Source organism: Macrobrachium nipponense, chromosome 24 (assembly GCF_015104395.2).
Source record: "Macrobrachium nipponense isolate FS-2020 chromosome 24, ASM1510439v2, whole genome shotgun sequence".
Taxonomy (NCBI): Eukaryota; Metazoa; Arthropoda; class Malacostraca; order Decapoda; family Palaemonidae; genus Macrobrachium; species Macrobrachium nipponense.
In genome coordinates this window covers 1142324-1154823 of record NC_061091.1, presented here as the reverse complement: position 1 = coordinate 1154823, position 12500 = coordinate 1142324, and the positions used below count along the sequence as shown (strand labels likewise).

Here is a 12500-nt window from a genome sequence, read left to right as displayed (position 1 = left end):
TTGAACTTAAGAAATTCAAATTGGACGTAAATGCTATTATTTTGGGATGGGGCGGGGGGCCGTGGCTGGGTGGGGCCGGTCAGCGGGCTCACGTGACTTATGTATAGTTATGTTGTTATATTGCATTTGATTTTTGTTTGTTTATTTTCTATCATATAAATTATCTTTTACTTCTGCATCTCTTGACTATAGTTCCCGCATGGATGGCTAATAATAATAATAATAACAATAATAATAATAATAATAATAATAATAATAATAATAATAATAATAATAATAATAATAATAATACTGAGAATTATTAGCTTAATACCTCGAATCTTCATTGATTGATGTAGGTAATTTCGTATTGCACTTGTTAAGGTAGATAACTATTCTAAACGAAGTCCTTTACTGTATTTTATAATCAGCCAAAATAAAGTTCTCGATTGTCTTTTATAATCCGTCAGATAGTCCTTTATTGTCTCGTATTATCCGTTAAAACAAAGTCTTTCTTTTATAATCCACTAAAACAAAGTCCTGTACTATCTTTTATTATTCATTAAAAAATGGCGTTTACTTTCTTTTGTAATAGCCCAAAACAAAGTATTTTATAATCCGTTATCATCCACCCAAAAAGTCCTATACTGTCTTTTATAATAGGTCAAAACAAAGTCCTTTACTGTCTTTTATAATCCGTTATTATCCACCAAAAGAAAGTCCTTTTTTTGTCTTTAATAATCCGTCAAAACAGTGTCCTTTACCGTCTTTTATAATCTGTTATTATCCGCCAAAAGAAAGTCCTTCATAGTCTTTTATAATCCGTCATAAGAAAGTCCTGTATTGTCTTTTTATTATCCATGAAAAAGTCTTTTATTTCCCATCAAACTCCTTCATCATTCTCCAATTCTTTAAAGTACGCATCCATCGTCCATTCACAAAAGCGTAAAAGTACAACTCCACCAAGGCGTCACTCGACGACTTACCACGATGGCGCCCCAGATGCCGTCCTCCACCCTGAAGAAGTCGTAGGAAAAGCCGAGGTCGTGGGAAAACTTCACCAAGAGGTCGATGCAGAACCCGGAGCAGCATCTGTAGTAGCTGGAGTTTCGCATGGCCCAGGTCACGTTCACTCTGCAGGGGGAAGGACAGGGAATTGGATGCGTGATTCGTATGGGACGGCCTCGTTCAGGAGGTTGGTTTGCGAAGCGGTTTATCGCTATGGCTCCTTCAAGCGTCCAGTTCGTTGTATTTGTAAATACAGGGTGTCCATAAAGTCCCAGTACCATTACAAGGATTTATTGCTCAGAAACCATATAACAGAGTAATGCAATTTTTTTTCTTTTGTTGTAGAATGAAGTGCTTTTAGATAAACATCAATTACATTTCAAATATATAATAAGAGAATACATTGATATACGATATGAAATTGGTATCAAATTAAGAGAATACAGAGGCATTACCATTAAGAAAATAGAGATTAGTTTGAAATATAATTGAGGAGGTGAAACGTTAAACATGAAGAAATACAAAGATGAAAATCATAGCAAACAGCAGATAGATAACAACGACGCAGAAACCGAACGAGAAGATAAAAAAAAGAAAAAAAAAAAAAAAAAAAAAAAAAAAAAAAAAAAAAAAAAAAAAAAAAAAAAAAAAAAAAAAAAAAAAAAAAAAAAAGAAGACCCCTCACTCACCCTTGCATCATGTAGTCGGAGGCGATCCTGCAGGGGACGCCCTTGTTGGCCGTGCACTTCCCCGTGATGGGGTGGGGCGGGTCCATGTTGATGAAAGGGGGCTCCTCCATGAAGGTGATCTGGCAAATAGAGAGAAAAAGAGAGAGGGGAGAGAGAAGAGGGTCAGTAGGGAGATTGGGGTCACGTTGGGTCAATATCTTCCTTTGTTTCGTCCGCCTCGTACGGGACTCGAATCAGGCTGTAGTGGGTTATTGGTTGGGGGGGAGATGGTGTTGTTATCGGATGGAATTATCGAGGGGTATTTGTTTTCAGATGGGTGATGCGTGTATATATATTTTAATATGTATATGATATATTTATATATATATATATATATATATATATATATATTATGTATGCACTTATATAATTAATATGCATATATATGCATGGATGTATCTAAATTTGTATGTATGATATTTATAATAAAATGTAAAAACATACATACATACACTATATAAAATATATATATATATATATATATATATTATATGCTATATATGATAGATATAGATATATATATATATATATATATATATATATATATTTCATATTTATATGTATATCTATGTATAGAATATACATATATATATATATATATAATATATTATAGATATATATATATATATATATATGTATATATAGATATATATATATATATTTTATACTATATATACCGATAATATATATATAATACATATAAAGACAAATGTCACAAGGGAAAGAGAAACATTGGAGTTCTGCCAGGTCTTTCGACTCCCTGTCCTGTACTTAGCAGATGAAGAAATATATAAAAAATAAGTTTTCAAAGAAAGCCCGTATAAATGACAGATGGGGATTACAAATTCTTCAACTATGTTGGATTCCAGGTACACATTTTCTTTCGTTTGTAATGCACATCTGTCGATTATACGAGCTCTCTGCGAACTTGTAAGCTTGTAAAGGACAAGAAGTCGAAAGGCCCAGCAGCACTCCATTTTCTCTCTATATGTATGTATATTGATCACGTTCCATATTTTCGTGGTTCAGTTAACCAACAACACACATACTATATATATATATATATATATATATATATATATAGAAATATATATATATATATATATCACACACATATATATATATATATATAAATATATATATATATATATATATAGTATATATATATATATATGTATATAATATATATATATATATAGATATATATATATATATTATATATATATTATATTATAATATATATATATATATATATATATATATATATATGTGTGTGTGTGTGTGTGTGTGTGTGTGTGTGTGTCTGAACGTGTATTTCCACGTATATGTCCGCTGTTAATCTTAAATAAATTTATTTATAAAAAAATTACATATCAGTAATAAAAACATTATCTTTTTTATATCTATGGCATAGATATCCGTCTTTTCGATATTTATCTTTTCAGTATCTGTCAAGTATCTGTCTTTTCAGTATCAATAACCTAAATATCTGCCAATCGCAAAAATATCTATCTGTTAATTATCAATAACTTAAGTATTGTATTATCAGTGTAAATAAAATACCTGTCAATAGAAAAAATTTCTATCTTTTCAATATCAATAACAACAAAAACATGTAACAAAAAGATCTATCCTTCTAATATCTGGTACAAAAAAACCGTCAGTAGTAAAAAATATCCATCTTTTTAATACCATTAACGTAAATATCTGTCTCCTTATTATTTATATATATTATATATATTCACAATAAAAAATAGAAAAGTAAAAATATAAATCTTTTTAATACCATTAACGTAAATATCTGTCTCTTTAATATCTATATGTATTATATATATTCCAGAATAACAAAAAATACAAATAAAACATTAAAAATATCAATCTTTTTTATATCAATAGCGTAAATAAAAGTCTCCTCAATATCTACCTATATATATATATATATATATATATATATATATATATATATATATATATATCTATATATATAGTATATATATTCTCAATAACAAAAAATAAAAAAGTAAAAAATATCATCTTTTTAATACCAATAATGTAAATATCTGTCACACCTTCAATATCCAAATATATAAATATTTCACCTCAATAACATATAAATAAATAATAAACTAAAATAACAAAAAAATAAAAAAAGTAAAAAATATCATCTTTTTAATACCAATAATGTAAACATATAACAAAAAGATCTATCCTTCTAATAGCTGGTACAAAAAAAAACCGTCAGTAGTAAAAAATATCCATCTTTTAATACCATTAACGTAAATATCTGTCTCCATTATTATTTATATATTATATATATTCACAATAAAAAATAGAAAAGTAAAAATATCAATCTTTTTTAATACCATTAACGTAAATATCTGTCTCTTTAATATCTATATGTATTATATATATTCCAGAATAACAAAAAATACAAATAAAATATTAAAAATATCAATCTTTTTTATATCAATAGCGTAAATAAAAGTCTCCTCAATATCTACCCTATATATATATATATATATATATATATATATATATATATATATATATATATATAATATAATATTCTCAATAACAAAAAATAAAAAAAGTAAAAATATCAATCTTTTTAATACCAATAATGTAAATATCTGTCACCTCAATATCCATATATATATTCTCAATAACAAAATAAATAAATAAATAAAAATGCTGTCGCAGTCCACACACGGGGGACGAACCACATGTAAATCTTACAGCCATAAAAATACTTTTCCCTGTCAAATATTGCCAGATTCCACATAGGCTCGACTGGATAATCCTCTCTCCCCGGAGAGTTCGAACTAATTTACAGGTAATCCCACCCCCTTCTCTCTCTCTCTCTCTCTCTCTCTCTCTCTCTCTCTCTCTCTCTCTCTCTCTCTCTCTCTCTCTCTCATACAGAACAGAAATCATTGCCTGTGTGTTTGAAGCACACAAAAACATTCTTTGTTTTGAAGCATCTCCCTCCTCTCTCTCTCTCTCTCTCTCTCTCTCTCTCTCTCTCTTTTCTTCTTCTTCTTCTTGTTCTTCTCATTCATATCCTCCTCCTCTTCTTCTCCCTACCTCCGCTCTTTCATCCTATCCTCCTCCTGCTCCCCTTCTCCTCCTCCTCCTCCCCTTCTCCTTCCTTCTCCTCCTCTCCTTCTTCCAATCCTCCTCCTCCCCCTCTTCTCCCTATCCTCTGCTTCTTCATCCTATCCTCCTCCTCCTCTCCTTCTTCCTATTCTCCTCCTCTTCTCCCTATCCTCCGCTTCTTCAACCTATCCTCCTTCCTCCTCTCCTTCTTCCTATCCTACTCTCATTCATTCTATCCTCTTCCTCTTCTTCCTCTCCTCCTCTCCTCTTCCTCTCCCTATCCTCCGCTTCTTCATCCTAACCTCCACCTCCTCCCCTCCCTCTCCCCCCCCTCTTCCTTCTCTCCTCTCTCCTTTATTCTATCCTCCTCCTCTTCTTCTCCCTACTTCCGCTCTTTCATCCTATCCTCCTCCTCCTCCTCCTCCTCTCCTTCTTCCAATCCTCCTCCTCCCCCTCTTCTCCCTATCCTCCGCTTCTTCATCCTAACCTCCTCCCCTTCCTCCTCTCCTTCTTCCTCTCCTCCTCTCCTTTATTCTATCCTCCTCCTCATCCTCCTTTCCTCCTTCCTATCCTCCTCCTCCTCTTCCTCTTCTCCCTATCCTCCGCTTCTTCAACCTATCCTCCTTCCTCCTCTCCTTCATCCTATCCTCCTCTCATTCATTCTATCCTCCTCCTCTTCTTCCTATCATCCTCTCATTCATTCTATCCTCCTCCTCTTCTTCCTCTCCCTATCCTCCGCTTCTTCATCCTAACTTCCTCCTCTTCCTCCTCTCCTTCCTATCCTCCTCCCCTGCATCCTAGCATCGTCCTCCTCCTCCCTCCTCCTCCTTCCTCCTCCTCCTCCTCCTCCTCCTCCTCCTCCTCCTCCTCAATCCTGCCCTTACCTTGAGGTGAAACTTCTCGGGGATACCGTTGGGGGGAACGTGGGAGTATCCGGGCCAGACGATGTCCTTCACCTCGAGACCCATTGGCTTCGCCGAGTGCCAAACGCCGATCTGCGGGTCAGTCACAGAAAAGGAACACTGAGTCAACGGGTGTATCTGAAACGGACATTGAGTCAACGGGGGAGGAAGAGGTGTATCTGATAGGTGTATCTAGGAGAGAGAGAGAGAGAGAGAGAGAGAGAGAGAGAGAGAGAAAACAGTTTAATGACAAAGTCAGATGCTTAACTTAAGGACTGTCTTGGGAAAATGAATGAATGGTACAGAGGGTATTTATTGGATGTATCTAGTTGGAGAGAGAGAGAGAGAGAGAGAGAGAGAGAATGAGTTTGTGAAAAATATTAATCCTTTACTGATAGGATAAAATATGTTAGATATATTTACGAGAGAGAGAGAGAGAGAAGGAGAGAGAGAGAGAGAGCAATTTATGAAAAAGATAAATGAATAAAGTAAAAAAATTGCACCGAAGTTTTTACGGCGCAGTCGAGATTTCTGTACAGCATAAAATCAAGGCCACCGAAATAGATCTATCTTTCGGTGGTCTCGGTATAATGCTCGTGAAACCTTAACCATGGGCCGGTGGTGGCCTATGCTATATCATTGCTAGACGCAGGATCATGGATAACTTTAACCTTCAATAAAATAAAAGCTACCGAGGCTAGAGGGCTGCAATTTGGTATGTTTTATGATTAGAGGGTGGACGATCAACTTATCAATTTGCAGCCCTCTAGCCTTGGTAGTTTTTAAGATCTGAGTGCGGACAGAAAAAGCGTGGACAGACAGGGAAAACCTTCAATAAAATCAAAACTACTGAGGCTAGAGGGCTGCAATTTCGTATGTTGTATGATTGGAGGGTGGATGATCAACATCCCAATTTACAATCCTCTAGCCTCTGTAGTTTTTAAGATCTGAGTGCGGACAGAAAAAGTGTGGACAGACAGACGAAACCGACACAATAGTTTTCTTTCAAAGAAAGCTAAAAAATGGCAGGGGATTGTTGGGGGGGGAGGGGGTGGAGGAGGGAGGAAATTGCCAGTAGTTTGTAAGTCAAAATCCTGGTGTGGTCACCAATGTATATGAAAACTAATCTGCCACAGTAGAAGGGGAGAGTAAAAGTGAAGTCTGCCAAATGCCCACCCCGACCCCCCCCATTTTATTTTTTTTTTTTCAGGGCGACCCCGGTTTGGAGGTGATTCCCTATCTCGCCCAGAGAATATGCCAGGAACATTTAGTCTTTCTATTTCTGGTTGGCTTTTGAGTTTTGCTTCTGAAGATTCAGGTTTTAACCATTGACTTTGAATGACCTGATTGCTTTAAGAGTAACTTTTTAGTCATTACCTTTGAGTGACCTGATTGCTTTAGGAGTAACTTTTTAGCCATTACCCTTGAGTGCCCTGATTGCTTTAGGAGTAACTTTTTAGCCATTACCTTTGAGTGACCTGTTTGCTTTAGGAGTAACTTTTTAGCCATTACCCTTGGGTGACCTGATTGCTTTAAGAGTAACTTTTTAGCCATTACCTTTGAATGACCTGATTGCTTTAAGAGTAACTTTTTAGCCATTACCTTTGAGTGACCTGGTTACTGTTAGTAGGAACTTTTTTGCCATTGCCTCTAAATGACCTGGATACTGTAGTAGTAAGGTTTTAGCCATTTCCTTTGAGTGACCTGTAGACCTGATTACTCTAGTAGTAACTTTTTAGCCATTTCCTTTGAGTTTCCTGATTTGACTTGATTGCTGTAGTAGTAAGGTTTTAGCCATTTCCTATGAATTGACCTGAATTTTTGAGACCTTTGATCCTTACTCTAGTAGTACTTTTTAAGAGCCATTTATACCGTTTGAGTGACCTGATGACTTTGATGCTGTTTAGTTGCTAATGTACCATTTCCTATGAATGACCTGTTTAGACCTGATTACTCAAGTAGTAACTTTTTAGCCATTTCCTTTGAGTGACCTGATTTAACCTGATTGCTGTAGTAGTAACTTTTTAGCCCTTTCCTATGAATGACCTGATTAGACCTGATTACTCTAGTAGTAACTTTTTAGGCATTTCCTTTGAGTGACCTGATTTGACTTGATTGCTGTAGTAGTAAGGTTTTAGCCATTTCCTATGAATGACCTGATTAGACCTGATTACTCTAGTAGTAACTTTTTAGGCATTTCCTTTGAGTGACCTGATTTGACTTGATTGCTGTAGTAGTAGTTTTAGCCATTTCCTATGAATGACCTGATTAGACCTGATTACTCTAGTAGTAACTTTTTAGCCATTTCCTTTGAGTGACCTGATTTGACTTGATTGCTGTAGTAGTAAGGTTTTAGCCATTTCCTATGAATGACCTGATTAGACCTGATTACTCTAGTAGTAACTTTTTAGCCATTTCCTTTGAGTGACCTGATTTGACTTGATTGCTGTAGTAGTAACTTTTTAGCCATTTCCTATGAATGACCTGATTAGACCTGATTACTCTAGTAGTAACTTTTTAGGCATTTCCTTTGAGTGACCTGTTTTTAGACCCTGATATCTTTTTAGTAGTACTTAGCCCATCTTTGAGTTTTTGGACCGATGATTGACCTGATTATTCTAGTAATAACTTTTTAGCCCTTTCCTTTGAGTGACCTGATTTGACTTGATTGCTGTAGTAGTAACTTTTTAGCCCTTTCCTATGAATGACCTGATTAGACCTGATTGCTGTTAGTAGTAACTTTTTAGCCCTTTCCTTATTGAATGACTGATAGTAATTTTTTAGCCCCTTTCCTAATGAAGGAACTGTTTTAGACCTGATTGCTGTATTAGTAAAAATGTTTTCAAACCTAGGGCTTTTTTGCCATTCATTAGAATGACCTGATTAGACCTGATTGCAGTAGTAGTAACGTTTTAGCACAATTTCCTCAAATGACCTGATTTGACTGATTGCGTATTTTTAGTAGTAAAATTTCCAACTTTTTTTAGTGCCTAGCCAGTTTCCATTTGAGAATGACTTGAATTATGGACCGATGCAGTAGTAGTAACGTTTTAGCCATTTCCTCTAAATGACCTGATTTGACCTGATTGCTGTAGTAGTAACCTTTTAGCCATATCCTTTGAGTGACCTGATTGCTGTAGAAGTAAGTTCTCACTACTGATCGTTATCTCCTACGATTCATCTCAATTTAATTAATTTCTTCATCATTCTCATTATCCGAAAGTACTGCTCATCTTTCGTTTCATAAAAGTCCTGCGGGAAGGTCCCTAGGATTAAGGTAAGGCTTTAATTAAAGTGAGTGGAGGAATTCTAAGGGACTAGAACCTCCCCAAAATCTTCCTCCTCCTCCTCCTCCTCCCCCCAAATATCTTTTCTGGAAACGCAGCCTTCATATAACGCCCCCAGTAATAACCCCTTTCATCAGCCCTTATCAGCCGAGTGCAAGTAAAAACGAAGCAATTAAGTGCGTGGACGCAAAAAGAAAGTAAGAAAAAAAAAGAAAACGGGCACGACTGTGTCCATGGTTCTACGCGGTTCGCAGCCATCTTTGGTGTGACGTCACTGCGTTTATTATTATTATTTTATTTTCTTCCCCCCTCTATTCTCTCCCGGTCTGCTCATTATGGAAATTAATGGCCCGGCCTTCTCTCTCTCTCTCTCTCTCTCTCTCTCTCTCTCTCTCTCTCTCTTCATTCCGTTTGCTTTCGTGCTATTTCTCACTTTCGTTTATCCTGTCCACCTTTCGTATTCGTGTGGTATACGCATCTTAAGATCGTTGTCCTTTCTGCTTGCATTTCGTTCTTATTTCCTCTCTGCCATTCGTGTTCTGGTTTTCGTCTTCGTTGACATTCGTGTCGAAATTCCTCTCGTTTTTCATTTTCTATTTTATCCATTTTTTTTAAACCTGTCTGAGAATGTTTTTATTAATTTATATATTCTCCTGTCGTATGGCCATACCATCGCTCTATTTGTAGGTTATTTTTGTTATTTTGTCATTACAGTCTTCCTTTATCCTTTTTCCTTTTTGTGTGTCGTATTTCCATTTCCTCTCTCTCTCTTCCTCTCTCCTTCTCTTCTCATCTCCTCTCTTATCTCTCTCTTCTCTCTATGGAATTATAAAGTCAGTAGACTGCCTATTCAATTCCTTAACTGTCCAACTGATCTTCTTCAGTTAATAGTAATGAGAAGTTAAAACATGCAAATATGAATGAATTGTTTTTCTTGATGTCTTTATATATGTCTTAGCTGTGTCATATTGGAATTTCGCTGTTGTTAAGAGGTCAGTTAATGGAGAGATTCTAATTAGAGAGGATAAACGTTCCCCTCTGTTATTGAACGAGGGTAATCATAAACTTTCGACTATTGTGTCTCTTAGTATAGTTTTACATTTTATATTATTATTATTATTATTATTATTATTATTATTATTATTATTATTATTATTATTATTATTATTATTATTATTATTATTATTTTACAAAAGGGGGCATGAAACAGCTTTTAGGACAAGATTTTTGAAAAGAAAATTTAGGATTTTTATTGAACACCTTTACAAATTTACTGTTTTAAATTTTTTTTTTTTTTTTTTTTTTTTTTTTTTTTTTTTTTTTTTTTTTTTTTACAAAGGGGAACTGAAGCAGTTTTTAGGACAAGTTTTTGGAAAGAAAATTTTGGCTTTTTTATGGAACACTTTTACAATTTTACTATTTTTACAATTTATTTATTTATTTATTTATTTTTACAAAGGGAACTGAAGCAGTTTTTAGGACTAAGATTTATGAAAAGAAAATTTTGAATTCTTATTGAACACTTACAAATTAAGGACAAGATTTTAGGATAGGAAATTTTGGATTCTTATTGAGCACCTTTAGAAAATCACTATTTTTACCATTTATTTATTTGTTTATTAATTTATTTGTTACGTTTTTGGTGCCGTTGGAATTAAGTCTCTGTTTCGTTGTTTTGAGAATGCAAAATGAAAATACTTTTTTTAACGGTATTTTTACCCTTTCCCCACCGTTATTTTGATTATTGGAAAATTAAATAATCTTTTTGTTCTCTTTTTTTATTTCTATTATTCTTTTGTTTTTTCGTACCGGTATTTAAAATCCCTACCGTTTGTTATTTTGATAAATTAAAATTTGAAAATGAAATGATTTTTCTTCTTTTTTTTTTGTTTGTTTTTGTTTATCGTAAAATGTGAAACGAATACATTATATTAGCAAAACCTAGAGTACTACGTTTTATTTTATAGTTTCCACCCGAATTTCATTTCTGTATTTTTTAATTTTGTATTTCTGTTGATTGATAAATCGCTCTTTTACCATCTCATTTAAGATGCCTTGTATCAAATATTGATGAAAAATAAAAAATAAAAAAGTCGATCTTAAATGCAAATAAAAAATACGTTAAGTCTCTGATGTACTCAAATTTTCTCCAGATATTGCTGACGCACTCTTTAGCTATGAAAAGAGGCTTCGTTTAGCTCTTTATCTCTAATAGTTTTAAAAGCAGTAGTCGTTTTTACGGACTCGCACTGAAAATACTTTTTTATTTCTATTTTTTCTGTTACAGATATTGCCTTCAGCAGGATCAGAATCTAGGTGGAAATAGCGTTTTTCAGTAAAAATTTCAGTTGGTTATAATCGTTTCTGTAACCCAAGTATATATTTGAGCAACGGTCCTTGAGATGACTGTGGGGTGGGGGGGGGGGGGAGGGGGGAGGGGGGGTGGGGGAGGGGGCCGGGGGGTTGGGGGGGGGGGGAGGGGGGGGGCTTTAGAATTAGAGAAGCACAGGCAAAGTGTGCTCTCACGATAGATTATCTCAGATCATCTCAGATTGGAAGATGGTGCTTAAGAGCGGCTGAAGGATTCCAGGGATGAGGAATAAACCCGAATAAACAAACGAAACGAAAAGTGGAAGGTTTAAGAGATTTGAAAAGAAGTATTTAATTTGATTTTTCAGATGATGATAACTATAATTGTGGCGTTCACAATATTAAGCTTCTCCAGGGGCTGATTAGAAAAAAAAATCGCGAGAAAACCGCGTTTGTAAATTGGCCTTTTCAAACACTCATATCACCATCCTTGTTAGATATAATGGCATTTTCCACCACTTTGAAGTCTACATATACAAGTACGCTTTTCCATGGGTAAAGCAGGATATTTTTAGAAGACTTCAGAGCAAAAAAAAACATGGGTAAAGTAGGATATTTTTAAAAGACTTCGGGTAAAAAAAACAAAACATGGGTAAACGTAGGATATTTTAGAAGACTCGAGGGGCAAAAAAAAAAAAAGAAGTGTAAAGTAGGATATTTTTAAAAGACTTCGGAGCAAAAAAAAAACATGGGTAAAGTAGGATATTTTTAGAAGACTTCGGAGCAAAAAAAAAAAAAAAAAAAAAAAAAAGTGTAAAGTAGGACATTTTTAAAAGGCTTCTCCGGTCAAAAAAAAAAAAAAAAAAAAACATGGGTTAAGTAGGATATTTTAAGAAGACTTCGGGTCAAAAAAAAAAAAAAAAAAAAAAAAAACAGGTGGGTTAAGCAGGATATTTTAAGGAAGACTTTTCAGGGAGCACCCACCACACACACAAAAAAAAAATGCGACTTGGAGCTCTGGGGACCCTTAATATTGTGAACGCCTCAATGAGAGATTAAAAATGAGTAGGAATAGGATTTTTGTTTTAACAATGCAAGCAGTAAACAAATAAGCAACAGAACAGATAGTACGAATATTATAACCCAGAAATGTCACCAAGCATTGACGTCACACAACCTAAACTGACCTA

General features: G+C 34.5%; 1 protein-coding gene across 1 annotated transcript in view; it reads right to left on the bottom strand.

Annotated features, from left to right (window-relative positions):
* Positions 1 to 12500, bottom strand: part of LOC135204658 (glutamate receptor ionotropic, NMDA 2B-like) — a gene marked incomplete in the record, with an annotated part of 496073 nt that overhangs the window by 57361 nt on the left and 426212 nt on the right. Inside the window, 3 exon segments of the mRNA XM_064234808.1 lie at positions 966 to 1113; positions 1677 to 1795; positions 5696 to 5806. Of these exon segments, the coding sequence (XP_064090878.1) occupies positions 966 to 1113; positions 1677 to 1795; positions 5696 to 5806 (378 nt within the window).